Source organism: Apus apus, chromosome 20 (assembly GCF_020740795.1).
Source record: "Apus apus isolate bApuApu2 chromosome 20, bApuApu2.pri.cur, whole genome shotgun sequence".
Taxonomy (NCBI): domain Eukaryota; kingdom Metazoa; phylum Chordata; class Aves; order Apodiformes; family Apodidae; genus Apus; species Apus apus.
This window is the reverse complement of record NC_067301.1, coordinates 3,807,399-3,828,401: the sequence shown is the minus strand read 5'-3', so window position 1 is coordinate 3,828,401 and position 21,003 is coordinate 3,807,399. Positions and strand designations below refer to the sequence as shown.

Here is a 21,003-nt window from a genome sequence, read left to right as displayed (position 1 = left end):
AAAGAGAAGACACGAGGCAGCCACGCTGAGCAAGAGAATGATAAGACAACCACTTACTCCGGCTGGTAGAGCCCGTCGTTGATTGGATGTTTCCTGAAAAGTTCCAGAGGAGTTTTTCTGCGTAGGGCGTTTCCTTCCCTGCCTGCTCTGACCGGGCTATAAAAGCCTGGACTCACCATCTGCAATTCAAACAGCAAAATGAAGTTGAAAGGAGAGAAGCAGGAGAGCTCTGACCATGACGGTGGTTCAAAGGGGGTGAGTACTCCAGGTTCTGTACCTCCAACCTGAGATTCCAACTTCCAACCAATCTGCAGAGATGCAGGACGAGCTGTTTGAGATCTGCAGGTGCACGTGGAGGAAGATCATGACGATCTTTAGGGCTAACGTAGCCACAACTGATCCCACAGGGAAAGCAGCAACACATACATGTTCTTGAATTCCGTTTGTGTTTGTCTGCAGGGTAGTGTTGCACTGAGTCTCATGATTTTCTCTCTTTGCCCGCAGCTGATCTACCATGTAACTTCTGTGTGACTTTCCCATTCTCTGTGTGTTTTCTCTTTCCTACTTTCTAATCAGTTTTAGATGCTTCTGGATGGGGGCTGGCTTTCACAGCAGCATTTTTGTGGAATATTGCACAATGCAATGCTCCATATATGCCAGAGGTTTTCGTAAAAGGGCTGAATGTGAATAATTAACACCAGTGGCTCTTTTGAGCTCCTGGGGTTTGTCTAATGAGAGCAAGCCAGCCTGCTTTTCATCACCAATGTGAGAATGTCAACAGTCTACTCTGAGAAAATGTGGCGGGAAACCTCAGCTTCCTCCTGATCCTTACTCAGATATCAACTTGAATTTTGATCTCCTGCAGTGCCTTAAACTCTGCAGATATTTGGAGGTGAGCTGCTAGATCTCCTGAGGAACAGAACAAATATAAGGAGTACCAGCAGCTCCTCAGACAAATGTTCTATTAGGGAGATGATAGATCCTTTATGTGGGACCTGTGTTGAGATACAAAACCTTGCAGACTTTAAGATGAATGATGGTGACATAAAATTATATGCATCTGAATGTCTCAACATCAACAAAGTAACTTTTCAATTAGATATATTAGTGAGTTATAAAAAGCAAACCCAGAAAAGCAGCTCATGGAACACAGGGCCAGCCTGAGGACTCAAGAGCAACTACATTGTTTTGCAAAGCAAGTTGCTTGTAACCCTGAGGACTGTGTACCCACAAACAGGGTTGCTGTTTGATCCTGCTCCAGATGGCAGTTTCACCCTTCTGCTTCACTGCAAAGTGCTGCTCTTAGACCCCACAACCAAGCCCTCGCTGAGCTGCTTGGAAAAGTTCTAATTGGCTTCAGTGGCAATTGGATTAGATCCATAAACAGCTTGATCCTGAAATGTGGGAGCAGAACAAATGAATGGGAAAGGGATTTTGCCACTTCATGCAAAATCTGTTCTTCTTAAAGCTTTCCTGTGCCAGTGCCCTGTGTTATTTCACTAAACAATGTGCATGCTGGAAAAAGAATAACTGCACACAACTGTTTTCCCTGTGGGGTGGTGTTTTAAAAATGGTAACTTAAATTATTCATCATCCAAATGATCCATCAATACCAAGAAAGAGTAGAATGAATTACTGTAATGATTATGTGCAAATCAAGTGGAACAAAACAAGTTATAATGGAAACAACCCATTGGGCTTGCTTTTTATAGTGACATGAAGTGAAAAACACAGAAGGCACCTCTTGGTGTACGTTATTTCTGTTTACTGAATGCCATTTTTACCTAAAAGCCAAACCTGCTTCTAAGGTGCTGTGTGTGTGTGTGGTTTTTCTTTCCCCTCTGCAGAAAATGACCCTCACGCTGGCGCTGGTGGCGCTGATCTCTGCCTTTGGATCTTCTTTTCAGTATGGCTACAACGTGTCTGTCATCAACTCTCCATCCCCGGTAGGTTGGACTGTGGAGTGGACCATGACCAGGGAGTAGCTTTACAAGCAAAACAAGGCAGGAGCCTACCAGTAGATTACGGGTGTTTGTGGGCAGATGCTTGTTCTTCATGCCTTAAATCATCAGGCAGTCAGGAGAGGAGAAGGGAGATGGGCTGTTAAGGTGTGTAACAAAACCATTCAGACATTGTGCCTAGGAGAGACCAGGCACAAGAAATGCCTTCCCTTCTGGAAACCAGGCAAATGCTCTAAGACAGGAAAGCTTGTGGTAACAGTTATCTAGTCCAGGGTTCATCCCTCTCTTGCATTTGTTTTCTAATTCAGCCATTCTGGTTTTTATCAAGACGTTTGTTTAAAGCTTTATGGCAATTGTTAACTGGCTTTTACAGCATGGAAATGTTACTCACTGTGCTAAACATGCTCTGTATTTCATTCCAGTACATGCAGGACTTTTACAACCAAACCTACTTCGACAGGAATGGAGTGCCCATGGACAGTGGCTTCCAGACACTGCTCTGGTCTCTCACTGTGTCCATGTTCCCCCTGGGTGGCTTTTTTGGGTCCCTCATGGTGTGGCCTCTGGTCAACAACTGTGGCCGGTATGTGACAATGGTGTGTAAGGTGGGTCTCCAGCAGTTTGGTGGGTTAAGATAAGACTTGCCTCACCGGTCACTCCAGCTTGCCCAGGCCATCAGGACCACGACCATGTCACACACACCTTGGTTGTAAGACAGACAGGCTGGGGATTAGTTGCTGATCTCAGCAATACAAGTTGTCTCCCATGTGTGGAGGAACTTGGACAGTTTCAGTACCGTCCAGGGCTGTATGTGCTGGGCACTGAGCCAGGTGCAGAGCAAAGATGAAAGTCCTGGGCTGAGATCTGAGGTCAGGCCCAGTTTCTGCTGTTCAGGTTTCTGGAGAAACTTCAGTTCTTTCTTGAAGCCTCTGTTCCCTGCAGGAAAAATGGGACAATTGCCATTTTCTCTTTGAGTCTTTGGGATAGGGATTCATTGGAATTTTGGACAGTGTAGCACAGAGGGGATCTATCTGCTGTTGTGGTCTTAGAAAAAATAAACTGAATCTGTCTCCTCTAATACTTTGCAGAAAGGGCACTTTGCTGATAAATAACCTCTTCTCCATCATTGCTGCAATCCTTATGGGAACCTCAGAGCTAGCAAAAACATTTGAAGTAATCATCCTTTCACGTGTTATCATGGGAATATATGCTGGTAAGTGGATGGTAAAGACAGAGCAATAAATATATTCTTGGCTATGTCAAGTTTGTTTTATTCTCACAACAGATGGTTTCACAGGTAGCACCTCTGAGCCATACATCTGCATAACACTGCTGTACTTGCCTGAATGACTGTTGTCACCTGCATGTTGCAGAAGTACTAAAGATCTTGAGTAAACTATGGAAGGGAGACTGGAATTTAAGACGCACAGAGGAGACAATGCCAGATATCCAGTCCTGGGATATCCTGCAGGGGAAAAGAAGTGTTAGAAGGGAGAATAACAGGTTCAGAGCCACTGGATTTACTGCAAAGATAGTGGGAAGCCAAGGATAAGAGGGTGTGTGTTGGAGCTACAGCAGCCTGGGTGCCCCCTGCCAAACTGCACTGAGCTTGTGCAGAGCCAGGCTGCTACGTGTCCTAACAGCTTTCAGGCTCAGTTGCTCCACAGTTTATTAGTGAGCTTGGATACCCTGTAAAGACAAAATCAGAATACAAAAAACAACAAGATCTGTGATGTGCAGCAGTTGCAGTGGGGAAGCCAAGGCAGGAAATGTATCTGGTCCAGTGGTTTTGTTTTGGCTTTGACTCTCCTGAGCCTGTCAGCTGCTTTTAGCATTGGATCACTGAATAAATACTAAGGGACTTGTTAAGTGTGATCCCTGTTTCCAGTTATTTATAACTGCTAGAAGAATCTGGACTGGCTGTTCTGACTTGCCTTTCCCAGTTTGACCTCACTTGGACTGTGGATGTGGTATCTGGGAAGGGAAGGTTCTGGACCATGCCTGCTTTCTCTGGGCTCTAGTACCACCTGGTGTCACCCTGCCTGGCAGAGGGTGGCTCTGGTGCTGGCAGCCCTGCTCTGACAGGGCCTGAGCAGTTAAAGCTCCTGTTACTTGGATGCAGTAGCCCAAGAGGCACTGCAAGCATGGTTTAATCTGGGCAGTTAAAAGGTTGGTTATAGTTGTGAACTTGAAACACTACACCCCAGGTGTTTTCTAATCCTTTCTAGTTACTTTCATACTTGCTTCCGTGCCTTTTGGCTTTCAGATAACAGCCTGATCACCTTTGTAACTCAAAGTTCCTGAAGGCTAGGAGCTTTAGAAATATAAGAGTCTTGTGGTCATTTGAGTCCAGGAGTTTGGGTTTTGCCTGCCAGGCTTTACAGCGTAAGCACAGGAACTGGCAGCTCCCTGGGGTTACTGAGGGTGGCTATGCAGTGTTCCTCAAAATAACTCACATCTCTAGTGTCCTAGCAGAGTAGAAATACCTACTCCAGCATACTACCTAGAAGAGATCCCAAGCTAGCAGAGCTCCCTACAAAACAGAGTAGTGAATTTTTAAAAGCTGGCAAGATGTCACATCCTTCACCCTCACGTTAGCTTGTTTGGATACTGATTTCTTTTCTTGCTTTAGGGGAAGTAGAAATTTCTCCTTTACACTTTCAGTCTGTTTCCAAATGTGGCCTAGCACACATTTTTTCCTTGCATGTACTGTGTTGAAGTACTTGGCATATCTTGCTGGGAGAAAGCTGCTTTTAGGAAGATGATCGTTGAGAGCCTCCAAATCACTTGCCAGCTCTGTAGGCAAGACAGACTTCTGCTAGTTTTATTGGGCTCCTAAAATGCTTTGCTGCTGAGCAGTTAATAAGCTAGACCCTCAAAGCCCCAGAAGATGGGCAGGTTGCACTCCCAATGTCAGAGTTTCTGAGGGCACCAGATGCAGTGATGGATTTTGTACCTCTCCATGTATTGAGTGAACCACATGTTTTTTGTCCCGTCTTCCTCTGAAGAGTGAGGAAAACATACACAGCTTATTCACTGGCCAGAAGATGAGCAGAAGGGCTTGAGGGTGAGGTTTCCATATGTGCTGTGGTCCGGCAGGGATCACTTTGGTCTCTCATGGGGAAAAAGATGGTGAGTATGCTCGTGTCAGGCATCTGTATGTCTAACGTTGTTCTCTAACTCCTAGGTCTGGCTTCCAATGTGGTTCCCATGTTCCTTGGAGAACTGTCCCCCAAAAATCTGAGAGGTGCTATTGGGGTAGTACCCCAGCTCTTCATCACCATTGGGATCCTTTCAGCTCAGATCCTTGGTCTCAACAGCATCCTTGGGAATGCTGAAGGTAAAGCCTCAGCTTGGGACTTTTCTGTGGGCTCCACAGGGTAATGATTTGTCACATTTGTCATCTTGTCTCACTTGTTGCAGGCTGGCCTGTGCTGCTGGGGCTCACTGGGATCCCATCACTTCTTCAGCTCCTTATATTGCCTTTTTTCCCTGAGAGTCCCAGATATCTGCTGATACAAAAGGGCAATGAAGAGCAGGCACGACAAGGTACAGTACCAGCCTTTAATGAAAGGGAAAGTGGAATGGGATTACCTGACTCTGGGACACAACAGCAGCCCAGTGCAGCAAGTGGGTGTGAAATTCTTCATTGAGGTGTTGCTGGTGGATGGAATTCCTGCAACATTGCTCCATTCTCTGCATATGTGAATCCCTGATTTCCCACTATGGAAGCACTGCTGCCCATTTTGTTCTGTCTTGATTTGAAGCAGGAGAGCTCACTGTAGATCTGCTCTCTGGGGCCCATAACTCACCTTCCTCTCTCAACTAGCTCTGCAGAGGCTGAGAGGCTGTGATGACGTGTATGATGAGATAGAGGAAATGCGCCGAGAAGACGAGTCGGAAAAGGAAGAAGGACAGTTCTCTGTGCTCAGCCTGTGCACCTTCAGAGGCTTGAGGTGGCAACTCATCTCTATCATTGTCATGATGATGGGCCAGCAGCTCTCTGGGGTTAATGCGGTGAGTGGGGAAGGCATGTGGGAAAGCCCAGTGGGGGGAGAAATACAGGGACAGGACTTCTGAGTGGATGATGTGGGGCAGTGCTGACACAGGAGCTAGAACCTGGGACACAGGAGTGCCCCTTCCTCAGGGACACTGATTCTGTGTCATATTGTGGTGGCCAGCACCAAATCAGTACACGCATGTACACGATGCAGAGTCAAACTGTCCTGCTAAGGATGTTTCAGAATAAGGTCCTTGTGCCTGGATCCAAACACCAACATTGCCAAACAGGAAAGAATTCATTTCTCAGGCTTCTGTGCACCACTTCCAGGATCCAAAAGCAGCCAAAATGGGATTTCTGTGTTCTGCCTTTGGCTACATGTCAACACAGCTGTGGTTTTGCTGCAGGTCTTCTACTACGCAGACAGAATCTTCCAGTCAGCAGGAGTGGACGACAAAAATGTTCAGTATGTCACCGTGTCCATAGGTGCCATCAACGTCGTCATGACTTTGCTTGCTGTAAGTTTCTGTCAGGGCTCTTTGAGCTCCAGCTTGTCCCCTCTCCCCTCTCTGCCACTGTTTGTACTAGGTTATGTCACTCACGTGGGAGCTGCTTTGCAGATAGATGCCCTGCAGTTTTCCTTGGTTGGAGGCAGCTCTGTTCACCAAAGTGATTAATCTTGCTCATTTCTCACATCTTGCAAGTTTTCAGTCTCTGGTCTCCAGGCTGATACACCCTCCTTTTGCTGTCCTGTGTGATCATGCAGGGCTTCTACCCAGCTCTTACTGGGACTGGGTCTTGAAGGACAGCCTGCCTATTCTCTGTGTTATTGACACATCCTTCTTTTTGCTGTTCCTGGGTGATATCATGCCCATGATCTATCAGTAGATTGTGAAAATTTCACTGGATTTCTTAAAAGACAGAGGCTACCTTAATAAATATTGTTGCAATAAGAAGTGCTGTGCCCCAATTGTCTGGTCTCTGACTCTCTTCTGTTTCTTTCAGGTTTTCATTGTGGAATCCCTGGGGAGGAAAATCCTTCTCCTTGCTGGCTTTGGGTTGTGCTGTCTCTCCTGTGCAGTGTTAACTTTGGCCCTCAATCTCCAGGTGAGTTGCTGAACAGCTCAGGTGATCCTGCCCATGAGTTCTTGGACCTTCCAGGCCATTGGTATATTTTGGAGTTTCCTCTACACCCTGGAGGGGGAGGAGGAAGCATGAAAAGTCTCTGTACTTGTATATTTACCTAAAGTAAACCCAGGAAAAGCCATGATTCTGTTTGCCTCAATACTACTTCCATTATGTCATGTTCATAATAACCACTGCATCCACTTGTTGGAAGCAAGTATCACACCCAGGCTATGATTTTTGTGGCTCAGTATGGACATTTCTGGTACTGTAGGGTGACACTAGATTTAGAAGACCTTCAAAACTTACTACACATAGTGCTTTGAATGTGTTGATGTTCAGGTAGAAACCACATCTAATGCACGATTTAATTCTTCACAGAACACTGTCTCATGGATGTCCTACCTAAGCATAGTGTGTGTCATTGTCTACATCATTGGACATGCTATAGGAGCCAGTAAGTACACACAGCCTCATCCAGCCTCCACAGGCTGGGTAAAGCCAAGTGTTACATCAAATTCCAAATCAAAAGCTTTGTAGAGCTAATCCAAGGAGGCTGAACTTCTTCTCTGTGCAGCTACGCACCTTGTTAATTGTCAGCTGGACTTTTCTGTTTCAGTGATTTGTTGGCTGTGTCCATGAGACTGGAGAGCATCTGGCTTTAAAGGGGAAAAGCAAGGACACAGTTGGGCTTGTGCCTGAGAATTCACCCAGAAAGATCTGGAGCAAAACTATGCTGAGATAATGAGCCCTATCAACCGGGCAGATAGGTTCCATGCTGTTGTCTGCAGGCAACAAATCAAATTAGAAGGAACTCAAATGACACATCTGGCCCTGCAGATGACTTTGCAGAAAGAAGATATGCAGATGGATGTGGATATTGGAAAGGCTTTGTCCTGGCTCAGCTTCTCAGCATGGCAGAGTTGTCTGTTCAGCTTTGAAAGCCCAGCCAGACCCTTGCTCCACCCATCATTTTTCCAGCACCTGCATGTATTGAGGTGTTTCTCCGTTGTTTGCTGTGGGAGTTTTTTTGAATGTTTTTTTAGTTTTTTGGATTTTTTTAAGAAGTAATGGCTTAGTTGCTAGTCATAGGATGCTTGCTGGAGAGACAGTTTGTGTTTATCAATCTTATTTTACAATTTGTGCTAGAGTTGGTTTCATGGTTAGGGTGCTGCCATAGCAGAGAAGAGGTTGATTCCTGCCTGTGAGCATAAGAAATTAATTTAGTTGCCCTGTTTTGTGGTGTATTGGTTTGTGGGTTTTTATCCCTTATTTGATTTATTGAGTGTTTCTAAACACTAATAGGTTAGAAACCATCGCTGGCCACAGCAACGAACAGTGAAATCTAGGAATTCAGAGTGGGAGAATTGCCTTGGGCATTTTCAAATATGCAACTGCCTTCCAGGTCCAATTCCCTTTGTGATGATCACAGAGATGTTCCTGCAGTCATCCCGGCCTGCGGCGTTCATGGTGGGTGGCTCTGTGCACTGGCTCTGCAACTTCACCGTGGGGCTTGTGTTCCTCTACATGGAGGTAAGATGGAACCACAGGACAGGGCAAGACTTCAGCTTAAAATCAGTATCTTCAGCCTTCTCTTCTTAGAGAGCCTTTTTGATCCTCAGAGCTGTAAATATCCGGGTTAGTTCCCAGTACCTGTGTGCAGGATTATACATTAAGGGCAAGAACCTGATGTCAATCAGCATTTTTAATAACATTTGAATGTTACACTGATGTTGCACTCAGTTCCTGGGTATGTATTTAAAAGACAGCAGTTATTTTTCCAGGTGAATGTCTGATCCTGAATTCAGGAGCATGGAAAGGACTGCAAATTATCCATCTTACATTGGGAATGTGAGGTGTGTCTCAGGGAGGCAATCTTAGCTTTTGATCTCTGAGTCACCATTTCAAACTGATCTTCAAGCAGCAGCCACCTAGAAATTGTTACAGTTGCTGATTTTAACCTGTGCAAAGGGAGCTCCTGGATTTAGTTTGATTTATGTAACAGATCCCCACCCTCCTTTTCCTGGAAATCCATGGTGGTTTCCAATAAAATCCATGGTAGTGGTATGAGAAGACAGAATCTAGAACCACCCCTAACTACTAGTCATTGAGCTTCAAATAAGTACACATCACTGTGGCTGCTTTTTGGTTTTTCATAGCTATGTCAGGGTCCAGCATATCCCAGTCATGTGTTGTGCCCAACTGGAATACTCCTCTGATCCCTGCTCTGTATCCTTTCCTTGCCCTAGGCTGGACTGGGGCCCTATAGCTTCCTCATCTTCTGTGCCATCTGCCTCGCCACCATCATTTACATCTTCATTATTGTACCTGAGACAAAGAACAAAACCTTCATGGAAATCAACAAGATCATGGCCAAGAGGAATAAGGTGGAGATTCAGGAAGACAAAGATGAACTTAAAGATTTCAGCACTGTCCCTGGTGGGCAGGCAGGGAAGAAAAAAACCTCCAGCAGTGATTTGTGAGCCAGCCCAGAATTTGACGAGGCCCAGACATTTTTCAGGATGTGTTCATCTGGAGATATATCAGCACTGATATTGATACTGATCTTCATTCAGACCTTCTGCAAATCTCCCACAGCAGGAGTTTCCAAATAAGCCGTTTTCTTGAGGGTGTTTTTTTTTGTGAGTAATTTGCAGGACCATTCTCCTTCATGGCATAACCGCTGCCAAAGCAAACTGTCCGTTTGTGCAATTGGTCACAAGGAAAGGGCAATGTTCTCAGCCAGCTCAGTTCCTGTGATCAAGTAATCTATGTCCTAAGGTGATGTATGTCCTTGATGTCCGGACTGACACCTCAGGTGTGACACAAGCCAGCCCTTGGGCTGGTTTTAGGTCAATCATGTGCAAGAAGTGCACTATATTCCTCTGAGAAACTGTCATTCTTGTATCTGAGTGTTCAGCCTGGGTGGTGCCAAGCCCTGGTGCTGAGGTTGCTCTGAGGTACTTGGTTAGATGGGCTGATAATGGCATTTATCCTGTCAACTCTTGTCCTTCCTTTGTGTGCTCAAAAGGACCACTAAACTGGAAATACATATCACTGTGATCTCACCCTACTCTGCTCACTCAACTGTCCCCTCCAAATCAAAACTAGTCCTCAGCTGTTGCTGGTGAGTCCTTCTGAAGCCTCATTTTTGAGGTTAGGAGTCATCCATCTGGCTGATGTTTATTCACAGCCAATTTATACCCGTGTGCTCCAGTGGCACTCTAGTCTTTGAGCTCTTTAGCTCATTTCACTTCCTAGTGTTTACACCTCAGTTGCCAAAGAACAACAGTCCCTCTCTTAATCCTTTAATAATACCCCCATATCCCTCATGAACAGGTTGGAGCTCAGTGGTCTCCCAGATACATGGCACTGAGCTCAACAAGAACCTCCCCGATGCTTCCCAGGAGTCAAATTCAGGTAGATTCCTGTGCAGTGGGCTACAGGTTGGAGCCTGTGTTTGCAAACATGTCCAAATTTGTCTTCAGCTTCTCACTTTGAGTTGCTTAAGCTTAGTTTTTGAAATAACTCAGCTCTCAGGTACTGGAAATCACTTGAAAAAAACTTCATATGGTTTAGAGGTTGGTCCTTCTGCTGGTTTCTGGTTGTGTCCCCTAAGGGCAACATTCAAACGGATGGCTAAATTGGTTTGGAAGAGCTCTGAGTCTGAGGGACTAGTGCTGACCGAAGAAAGTAAAGTGCACACTGATAAAAATTGAGTATTTCTTAAAGTATTTATTAGTTGAAGAGGTTTGGGGGTTAATTATGGCGTATTTTAACATGGGGAAAGGCAATTTCATTAATAGTTATGTGGGGCTGCTGCCCTCTTCTGAAAAAAGCAGAAATCTTGAACAGGCTGCAATGGATTTTGTGTTGTTGATGGAGATAGTCTTTCACCTGATTAACCTTATGAGTTCTCTACCTGCCCTGAAACTTGTGATGTCTACATGTTGGAAAAGCAGCTGTTCCCATGCCCAGTGGCACTGATCAAAGCACAGTGATGGCATAGGACCACACTGTCCTGCAAGGGCTTTACCTGTCCTTTGCTGTGTGATAGGCCTGCAGGGGAAGGGTGGTGATTGCTGGTGAGAAATTGGGAGGAAGGACACATGCCAGGGGGTGATGGTGAGGAACTGAGACTCAGTGAAGGATGCGAGAGCTCTTTGACATGTAGGAAGTTTGTGTGTAGGGACTTAAGTCAAACTCTTGGGAGGGATGTGCCAATCCAAGATGTTGGACTGTGCCAAGTTCTGCTCTGTTCTTTGCCTCTCTCCCATGGATGAAGGCTTTTCTCCCATGTACCTACTTGAACAAACAACCTAGAGCACTGGCAGATGCACAGTGAGCCTGCACAAAGCAGAAGGAATAAGCAAATAATCCAAGTTTCTTTCTGCTTTCCCAGCAAGCAGTTTGGATCCTACTGTCCTAAAAAAAATATGTTAAAAAAATTAATTAAAAAACCCCAAAAAATAAGGTGGGCATCACTGACAGCTGGTGTCAGACCCCAGAACCACCCCTCCCAAGAGTGTCATGGAGGTTTCTCCCCATGATATGATATCTCCCTTCAGTTGTCCTGGTTTGCACAGTGCAAGTGCCCGAATGTCTTCAGGACTGAGAACGTGGCTCCACAGGTTCACCTGAGTCATCCACCCTGCAAAACCATTGGAGAACGTCCCAAGAAGAGTGTCTCTATCTTTCCCAAGGACAAGTGTCCCTCCAGCCTGGCTCACATACCCCTTCTGGATACTCTTTGCTTTACCAGCTGCTCCATTGAGCCATAAATTTGCCATTCCAGACTGGGAGGCCCATGCCATGCAGTGATGAAGCCAACCTTGTGCTATGTGATACAGGGGGAAGCTGATGAAATGGCCTCCTATCCACAATCCCACATCTGAGCCCACGGTCAGCACTAGCTCATTATCCCTCTCCTGTGTGGAGTAGGAAAGAACAGTCTGACTGCCAGCACTCTGGGCCTTTGTCCAGAAACATAAAGTGAAGGCTTGGAGAGACATACTATGGAGGGGATGAACATTCACAAAACTCTCAATGTTTTCCACAGGGAAGTAGAAGGCGGGAAAAGTGCTGGATGTCATGCCTGAAAGAACCAAAAGGCCAGCTGTTACATTTCCTGCTGTGCTTAAAAATTCAGCCCAAATCCTGAAGAATACACCCATAGGAACTGGCAGGGCTTTGGCAGCCTTAGCTGTTTGGAGCTGCAGTTCCTGGTAGGGGACAAGCAGGGAAAGGGCTTGAGATGATGAAAAGCTTAGCTCCTTCACCTGTCTCTTTAGGAAAACACTTTTCCCCCTCTTCCTCTTGTCTCAACTTGTGTAAATAGAGGTAATTATTATTTAACCTAGGGAAGCTGTGAACTTAAATCTCTCAGTGTTTGTAAAAATGTGTTTATATGTTGCAGGAGAAAGCTGCACTTGCTGTGAGAGTAGCCAGATTAGGGCTAGCTTTAATGATGCTGTAGTTGAAGAATTTCCACTGGCAGATCTAGACATGGGACAAAATTCTATCTGCACATATTGGTACCAAGCCTGTTAATGATTTAGGCCATAAAGGACAGCAGGACATGGGCTCTTCATCCTTGAAAGGTAAGCTGAATTGAAGAATAGATGTGTGTTTCTTACCTATGTGGCTCACTCCATTCAGCAACTCCCTCTTCATGTCTTGGAGCTGCATCTGGATTTGTTTCAGTCTGATGCTGAATTCCTCTGGATAGCATTGTTCTAGAGCAATCAGACAGCTGAATTTACAAAAGGGCAGAACTTGCACGATAGATTTTCTGCTTTCTAGTTTGTAGAATGTTTGGGGGATACCTTTGTTTGAAAATCAGCATCTCACCTCTGTAGCCAGCTGTGCCAGAGCTGTTTCTGCAACGGTTAGTGCACTTCACCCACATGGGTGCAGACAGACCTGAACCTTGTATTCTTGGTGGTCCCATGGAGCACCACTGATCTTGGGAGATCTGTGTGACAAGACTGCAGTCCAAACAAGGGACTGGCATGCAACCCACAGCCACCACTGCAGTGTTAGAGCAAGATGTGTTGGCAGGGGGCAAAGAGGCACATGGGCCACCTCCCTCTGCTGTGCAGGGACACTGCTACTCCTAGGAAAGGTGATCTCCACCATGCTTAACTTAAGCAATTTGCAACTTAACTCCTTCCACTTAGTTTTCTTGCTCCTCCTGGCGGTAAGCCTGAGTCCTGACTGCCTTTACCTTGGGTGGGTTTGGCTTGGAAGGAGGATTCCACCACCCTCCCGTTGAGGGGCTGGGCGTGCCGGTAGTCGTTGCGCAGGGTCCTGTTCTGCCCGTCCAGCAAGGTGTTCTCCAGCAGGCTGATCTGGGAGCAAAGCAGGTTTGTGATGGAGGGCAACAGGGACAACAGTTTTGCCTGGAAGTGCAGTGCAGATCCTGCAGCTCGGGATTAAAGCTGGCAATTTGTAATGGAGGAGCCCACCGGGTCTCTTGCTGAGTAATTAGCAAGGGAAGGGAACAGAACATGAGAGCTCTTATCAGCTAATTCATGATAAAGATATTTTGCCTGAAGGAAATGTTAACACCTGCCTGATCGTTATGCATGGGTGGAGATTTTGCTGCTCTTCTGTATCATACTGCTTCCTCACAAGTGCTTACTAGCCTCCCTCCTAGAGGAAAGACTATTTCTTTTTCAAATGAGAACACATTGTCATCCTCCACTACCACAGAATCCACTTTATATTGTTCTTCTCCTAGAAGAAAATGTTTCTACTGCTCCTTTTTCATTAAGGAAGGTGAACCACTCTCCAAGACTTAGCAGTAAATTTATTTTATTTCTGTTACTTTTTCCCCCTGCTAAAACCTTTGTTCTGACAAGGCAGACAGAAGGGGGAAAAGGGGATCCTGCCATGTGGTGACTTTGAACTGCTGGGACAAGTGGGGTTTCTGTCCTGTGCTCCTGTGCCCTCAGCAAGGTCCTCTAATACCTCTGCCAGAGCCTGGACAAGCCCTCTCCTGTCACACAACCAAAACTCACAACAGGCCACTGCTGAAATGATCCTCTTGGCCACACAGTGTAAGCACAGACAAGAGAAAAAAACACACCCAAAATATTCTAAAAATGTGCCAATTGTTCTATAATTACTGTAGTGTTATTAATGGCTCTTATGGGGGGTTGTTTTATGGACTCTCCTGCAGTAGTTTTTGCCTTGTTGATTCTGACTGGTCTCTTTCATAGCACATCAGTACGGTTGAGCTCAACTGAGCAGAGAGCTTTGTTATTGCTCACCAGACCTCAGGTCAAGTGCTGCTTTACAGAAACTGACCCTTGCTGGGATGGAGCATCACGGTGTCATTACAGCCACCTGTCATTCCAGTGGCTTGGGAATCTATCCGAAATGCCCTGTTACCTCCTCTGTCAGGCTGCGCCCAAAATCACTGGAGGACAGAAAAGGAACTTGGGTGGAAAGGTGAAGTGTGGAGAAAAGAGAAGCTGCTCTGTCTAGTGAAAAGCTGCCACTTACCTGTGTGTGTGACAGGACAATTGGAGAATGAAAGATGGTCCAGATAACACTCTCAGAGCAAGGTGGGGTTGTTAGTGAGCCCTGGTACCTGTAGAAGTGGGAGATGTTTTCTGGCAGCATGGCTTGGACATCCAGGGAACTGAGCTTTGTTGATTGACCTCAGAAGAAAGCAGAGAGGTAATATTAATTATTAATGGGGAAAAAAGAGAAAGGTGAGTGCAGTGTTAGAACTGATAGATCACTTTGCCCAGAGCACTGGTATATTAAACCTTTGGGAAGCATAGGTGGAGGGAAGTGAATGGTCTTTTCAGTGGATTTAAAGTTTGTCATTCAGAGGTCCCTGGGGTCCTGGAGATGATGGGCAACTGCATCTCTGTGCTCTGCCAGTGGCTGTTAGTCCTCCCAGGAAGCAGAGTGTTAGTGCAGCAGAGCACCTGCTCTTGGGGCCTACAGACTGCAGGACTGTAGGAGGTGATTTGTTGGTGCTGCAGCGCCCTGCATAGACCACCAGGAGTATCTTTATTGCTGCTTTGAGCATCTTCCACACCACCCTGCTGAGTGGGGCTGCTGTTAGAGCTGTGTGGGGAAGTTTGGCCTGAAGGCTGAGGATGGAGACATCCTGCATGGGTGAGGATGCTTGGCCATATAGCTGCAAGCAAAGCAGCAGCAAAATGTCTGTCCCCAGCCTTAGTACACACATACAAGCTTGGAGTCTATCAAGGATGGAGAAAGGTATTTCCAGGTCTTACCTGCAAACCTGATTTTTGCCAGTTTGGAAATGAATTCACTGTAGTAGGTATTCTCGAAGTGTCCATCCTAAACACAGCACAGAAGTTGGAACACAAGGTTAGTGACCTGCCCGTGGCCTGTCCTTCTATACTACTGATCAGCTTGGGGGAATAATTGATTAATTCAGAGACAAAGAGGACAAATACTATCTCAGATCTCTTGATAGGCTGGACAATCCTAGGCATGATAAGGTATGTACACAGGGATCTGGGGTGGAATAGTGAATTATAAGGATCTTTTTTCACTACTTCTAAATCCACACAAAATCAAGTGTTTCCATTGGAAAATTAAAATAAAGCCTTGATGTACAGCAGGGATTATAGTATAAACAGGGATCACAGAGAGGCCTGGATGCCAAACCTACCACATACAGGAAGGCAAGCACAGCCAATCCATTGGGTTTGTCTTTGGCTTCTTCAAAGCTTGAGTAGTCAGCTGCGTTGTAGTGGACAATGTGCAGCTGTCAAAAAGAGAGATGGGGTCATTTAGCAAGAAGTGATAAATGGCTTTCCCCAGGCTTTAAAGGACCTAATCCAGACTGAAGGGGGAGTTCCCATCCCAATTCCTGCTGCCTATGCCTCTCAGCACAGCCAAACAGACCTTTAGTTTAATAGATTTGTGATGAATGTGGAGTAATAACTCCATCTTTGAAAGTAGTAGTGCTATTGCAATGGCTTTTCTTACTCTTCTGTGCCAGCACCATCAGGCTCAGTCCTTGAATCGTACCAGATACCTGCTTCACCCTGTTTCTCCCACTTGCCTCTGCATTGATTCCTGCAGGTTTTGTGGGCTCCAGGTTCCCATTGCCCCACTACCAGGCTTGCAGCGCCCCCTCCCTCCAGCCCCGTCCCTTCCCAAGTACCTCTGCGAAGTATCTCATCCCATCTATGGTGTGTTCAGAGCCGCTGGTCTCCAGGTCCAGGCCCCCCCAGTGCAGATGCATCTGTACAGCTGTGTAGAGGCCTGGGAGCCCTCTGGAGATGTGCATGGTGGGTGGCAAATCAATCTGAACTGAAAAACAGGATTGGAGACAGCAATGGGTGCAGCCATGCCCATTCTTGTAGTTACACTTAGAGTGCCTAGTGCTTTCTGCCAGGAACATCCTCTGAAATAAGCTGTCACAGTCATGTTCAGGGAACTAACTCCAGGATATAAGGAAAACCACTGAAGTTTAAAGCTAGGAGTTCTTAAAAGCTTTCCCAACCTCAGGCTCGTGCACCACAAAGACCACACCAGGCACAGAGAGGACTGGGCACTAGTTGTGTCTGCAGACCTTTTCTCCATCTGAGCACTGATAAAAGTGCTTTAATGCTCATCTCTTGCACAGTACATCACATCTTGCAGAGCTCTGCACAAATTTAACTACTCTGTTTTCAAGGGCAAAAAGGGAGATAGAAATCAACAAAGAGACTGGCCTCATCTGACCTGTCATCATAATTTCCAGTATTCTGGACTCTGCATCTTCTAGGAACAGGCCTACTGGGCCAGATCCCTGCAAGTTTGGAAAGGCTGGGTTAATGCTTGAAGGATTTGTAGAGGGAGGCTCTGCTTCTCCTTGCCAAGGAGCACTCACAAAGAGACTCTGAGACATTTGTCTTCCTGCTGATGTACTGCCACAAATCATATATTACGATAATAAATATGCCAAACCTAGGAGTGAAAATGGAGAATTACCTCATCCCAATGAAAGCCCAGAGCATGTTATAAAAAATAGCAACTATCACTGCAAAATAATTTGGGCTTGTGAGGACATTCTTTTGTTTGTAAACCGTTTAGAGACAGACAAGATGGAAGTGAGTCTAGTGTGAGGGAAAAAACCCATCTACCATGGTAGGTAATCTACCATTCCCTAAGATCCCTTCTGCTTGCCTTCCATAATTGAGGTTATTTAACTCAGGTACCTCACTATGGTTTCTACTTTCTGCAAAACACAGCCAGAGAATTGTGTTCTGAGTTAGGGGAAGCTGAAGTCTTCTGTAAGATATTTTATGCACATACTTTGCTGAAAGCATGAAAGTAGGTAACAACCCTGTTGGCTTTCTCACCTGTGTAGTGTGTGTGTCAAGTCTGACTGCTCTGAGCTGGAAGTGCCTTGCTCCTGCTCAGCTCTGGTTTTGCTAGGCAGTGGGAAATCAGCTGGGCTCAGTGTGGATCTGAGTGCAACTGCACATTGCTGCTCTGCAGTTTGGACTCTTGTCCATTACTGAAATGGCTGTGCAGAGCACATGCAGCCAGCTGAGTTTCCCATCTCTGGCCCCTGAGGAGGCTGAGTTAATGAGGGCCACACTTAAGGTCCCAGTTCTAAGAAAAATCTGCAACTGGTGGGAGCTGCACACACACTGCCTGGATGATATTTCAGTCTTCCAGGGCTGCGTGTCCTTGGTACCCTTTAGAGGACCAATACCATTTAAAAAAATGGCAAATACAAAAGGGCTTCATTAACCACAGGTTATCTGTGTCTGCACAGCTGAGGTAGGTGCAAATTCCTAGTGCAGACACTCTGCACTACTGCAAATAGGCTTTATCAGGTGGGATTTAGCCTAGTAATTATACAACTCTAGAAAATGTAGCTGATTTCTTGGGTGAGACACTTTGTCTTCAGCTCCTGAGAGCCTGTAAGAAGTGTCCTGATGATAAATCCATCTCCTGTTCCTTTATGATGTGCTAAATGTTGTCTGATGTGCCCTGATGAAATATTTTTCCTTTAAAGATTTTACTACCATTGCACTGAAGCCAGTAGGAAAAACCCAGCCTGAGTGCAGGGGAGCTGTGAATAAGGAGAATCATTTGCCTTTGTGCTTTACGAAAATGCCCTGCATCAGAAAAATCATTGTTTTGATGTTAACAAAAGAATAAGAAAATGCACACGTGCAGTCAGAGATCTGAAAGCTAAACCTGCAGGAATTAATCTGTAGGCAGTCAGAGTAGCAATGCTGTTGTGACAGCTTCTAGCTGAATGTTGAGCTTGTGTGGGTCACAAATGGGAGTGCTTATTCATCTTGATTTTTAGAAATACAATCATAACAGTCTTTCTCTGAAACCAGTAAGTCTTTAATCACTTTATTTCCTTGCTCTCATTCCCTACTTCTTTCTCTCTTTCTGTTACAGAAAGGAAGAAAGGTCTGTTGTGAGGGATTAAAGAGCTACCAGCTTTATGTTCCAAATACCTTTCAAAAAATATTCGTTCCCTCCCTACTGCAGCTATCAGAAAATTCGTTGCTCATCTGTAGTCCCAAAGCATTATCCCAACAATGCCAGCTGATTAATTATTTAGACAGTGAATTACAGACTGCAGCAGGGGAATCCAGGGCCTCCTAAATTACAAACCATGCCCTAAGACTGTGTGGCCAAAGGCAAGGCTTTTAACCAATGCTGTGCTTCAGCTTCCCTTCCTGAGATCTGAAATACCAGTACTCTGGCTGTAAGGGAGGGATTCTCTTCTGTCTTGTACTTTGTGTAACCTACGTCTAAACAAACCTAGGATGCAAATGTGCTGCTGGACTGTTTTCCTATCACTTACAGGTCTTGTTATTGCACAGGGGCAAAGGAAGCATTTTCTGAGTGCAGAGAGGAGTCAGTATGCCCCAAACACCACTCACTATTACAGTCCTGCAGTCTAGTAGTTCACCCAAATAAAGGGTCAATTTACAATTCTGTAGTTGCTTTTTATCCCTTTTTTCATCTAACAGAGAAGGATTTTGCAGAAACCTAACTGCCTTTTATTTCTCTGGTTTATGTGTGTGTTTCTGGAGAGCTTTCCTGTGTGATTGGGGAAAAGAGCAAAACTAGGAGAACGGAATGAAGATGCCAAAGTAAGGTGATTTCAAAAAAAGAAAGGACATGATCTATGATGAGCATTTCAATCAGCTAAAATGAATCATCTGTTCCTGCACTGTCACGAGCTTGACATCCTCCCGGGATATCTGCTCAGCCAGGGAAGAAAAAACTTCCCACCCCTCCAGCAATGCTGGCTCATTCCACTGTATTTCACCCTAGTGTCACTTGCTGGCCACAAAAGGTGGATCGTGTTCTAGCCATGGCAAAATGCTTGAGATGGACACACAGGAGCTGTGCCCACATCGTGTGTGCTGGGAAAATACATACCTGAACTCATAGGAGCTATTCTGATAAAAATGTGCCTGCCAGCTAGAGCTGCTGCAGGACCAAACAAAGTCTTGGAGCTCTATGCCCCGAATTCCATTTCAGGCTGCTCCTTGCAACAATGACTTCTCTACCCTCTCCTCTTTTTAGGCAGGTAATGAGAAGGATCTCCTCAGTCTTACCAGAGTGGCCATTATTGGTCATCGTGAAATCCCCCTGCAAAGGCCCATCATAACCACTCAGCTCCAACTGCAGCAGCTGGGGGTTGTACCTCACTTTTTTCTTCTGGATGTCAATTGGAGATTGGTGCTTGCCAGCACATCCTGGAAAGTGTTCTCCCCAGTGCTCTTCATCCAGCTCTCCTTCTGTGTGGAGAAGAAGCCAACCAGGTTATCAGGACACGGTGAAAACTGCTGTTAGCTCAGGACTCAGAAAAGCCTCCCCATTTGCCAGCAGGGCATGTCAATCTAGTTGTTATAACACCAGGAGCTGCAGCAATAAAAGGCTTCTCTGCCTTCCCTAGTGTGAAAATACACATTATTCTGTCTGCAGGACAACTGTGCTGCAAAATAAGAAACCTGCATTGCAGTAATAGCTTCCTGATGGCTGGAGACTGAGCCTCCACTGAAGAGCAGCAGTGTTTATATAGAAAGGGGATTTAAATAGCTCTCAACTGCCAAAGGTGTGGAATCAGATTCTCCTGAGTGAATGGGATCAGGGCAATAGGTGGGAAATCTCTGCTTAGCATCAGGAACTGGAAGCCAATTTGCTATTTTTAACTAAGGAGAGAGCTGGGAAAAGAAGAATAGGAGTGTAATGTTTTAAATAAATGGACCTTTTTGTACATTTTCTGGAGTAGAAGTGGTCTGGGGTGGTACTGGTGTCCTAAGTGTGTTCTTATTAACAAAACCCACCCCTCTTCTGAGCACAGTGCTATACTTCTTCCTAGTCCTGCCTTTTTGCACACAAAAAATAATGAAGAAGTGATTCACTGCTTTTGTGAGAGAGAATAGGAACAGGAATGGGACCTGGTCATCCCAATTTCAGTACTCAGTTGACTGCTCTGAGCTCTTGATGCCACTTCAGTCCCCAGATCTAATAGCCCATAGAGCTCATGCTAAGGGTTAATACCAGCTCCATTTCCTGCTCAGTGTCACCAGCTCAGACACAAACCTGGGACAAAGAACTAAAGGCCCCAGTTTCACCTGCATGTGCATATAATCTCTGCAAGTATTTAATACAAAAGGAGCCACCTATAAAAGAAGCAAATGTGTAGGAGAGCTGGTATCCTGGGTTCTATCCTTTTCCCGATGTCTCTAAGCCTCTTAGCCCTAGTTTGAATCTTTCCTGCAGAGGTCTGGGTGCTGCTGAAACTCTTAACAAAGGCTTGAACCCTTCAAGGCTATTTGCCCTCTCCATAGGGCTGTATTTAGTACCTTAAGGATAAGTAGAAATTTTTATGCCATCTTTTGTCATAGCTGTGACTGACAATCAATAAGGAAACCTCTGTGTCTTGAC

The 21,003-nt window shown here is 45.5% G+C and overlaps 3 protein-coding genes and 1 long non-coding RNA gene across 10 annotated transcripts in view; 2 read left to right on the top strand and 2 right to left on the bottom strand.

Moving 5' to 3' along the window:
• LOC127392869 (uncharacterized) overlaps positions 1–572 on the bottom strand; it is a 28,997-nt gene extending 28,425 nt beyond the window's left edge. For all 4 annotated transcript variants that reach the window (XR_007891350.1, XR_007891351.1, XR_007891352.1 and 1 more), the window contains exons 1-2: positions 278–572; positions 58–179 (exon numbers count right to left, since the gene is read on the bottom strand). This is a non-coding gene — a long non-coding RNA (uncharacterized LOC127392869). The remainder of the gene's footprint in view (positions 1–57; positions 180–277) is intronic.
• The window catches only part of ENO1 (enolase 1), a 100,376-nt gene that overhangs the window by 53,860 nt on the left and 25,513 nt on the right, over positions 1–21,003 (top strand). The window lies entirely within an intron of this gene.
• Positions 137–10,159, top strand: LOC127392866 (solute carrier family 2, facilitated glucose transporter member 5-like). Of its 4 annotated transcripts, none has more exons than XM_051637308.1 (12): positions 137–255; positions 1,848–1,946; positions 2,384–2,544; positions 3,050–3,174; positions 5,149–5,301; positions 5,385–5,510; positions 5,791–5,978; positions 6,369–6,479; positions 6,967–7,068; positions 7,468–7,543; positions 8,492–8,619; positions 9,336–10,159. In XM_051637308.1, the coding sequence occupies exons 1-12, from the start codon at positions 199–201 to the stop codon at positions 9,567–9,569; spliced, it is 1,560 nt and encodes a 519-aa protein (XP_051493268.1). In that variant the 5' UTR covers positions 137–198; the 3' UTR covers positions 9,570–10,159. The 4 variants fall into 4 exon arrangements, with proteins under 4 accessions (XP_051493268.1, XP_051493271.1, XP_051493269.1 ...); XM_051637309.1 differs by lacking the exon at positions 137–255 and adding an exon at positions 583–892; XM_051637311.1 differs by lacking the exon at positions 2,384–2,544 and having other exon boundaries at positions 154–255.
• Positions 11,508–19,822, bottom strand: CA6 (carbonic anhydrase 6). The gene is made up of 8 exons (XM_051637674.1): positions 19,668–19,822; positions 16,247–16,395; positions 15,749–15,844; positions 15,345–15,411; positions 14,596–14,753; positions 13,313–13,436; positions 12,723–12,821; positions 11,508–12,217 (listed from the first exon to the last, which is right to left on the bottom strand). Exons 1-8 carry the CDS (start codon positions 19,687–19,689, stop codon positions 11,568–11,570), a joined length of 1,365 nt encoding a protein of 454 aa, XP_051493634.1. The 5' UTR covers positions 19,690–19,822; the 3' UTR covers positions 11,508–11,567.

Coding starts and splice junctions, on each gene's coding strand:
- LOC127392866 (XM_051637308.1), top strand. CDS start 199: ATGAAGTTGAAAGGAGAGAAGCAGGAGAGCTCTGACCATGACGGTGGT. Junction 6,480..6,966: donor TCGTCATGACTTTGCTTGCT/GTAAGTTTCTGT, acceptor TGTTTCTTTCAG/GTTTTCATTGTGGAATCCCT. Junction 7,069..7,467: donor CTTTGGCCCTCAATCTCCAG/GTGAGTTGCTGA, acceptor AATTCTTCACAG/AACACTGTCTCATGGATGTC.
- CA6 (XM_051637674.1), bottom strand. CDS start 19,689: ATGACCAATAATGGCCACTCTG. Junction 16,396..19,667: donor GACCAATAATGGCCACTCTG/GTAAGACTGAGG, acceptor CCTGTTTTTCAG/TTCAGATTGATTTGCCACCC. Junction 15,845..16,246: donor GGATGAGATACTTCGCAGAG/GTACTTGGGAAG, acceptor TCTTTTTGACAG/CTGCACATTGTCCACTACAA.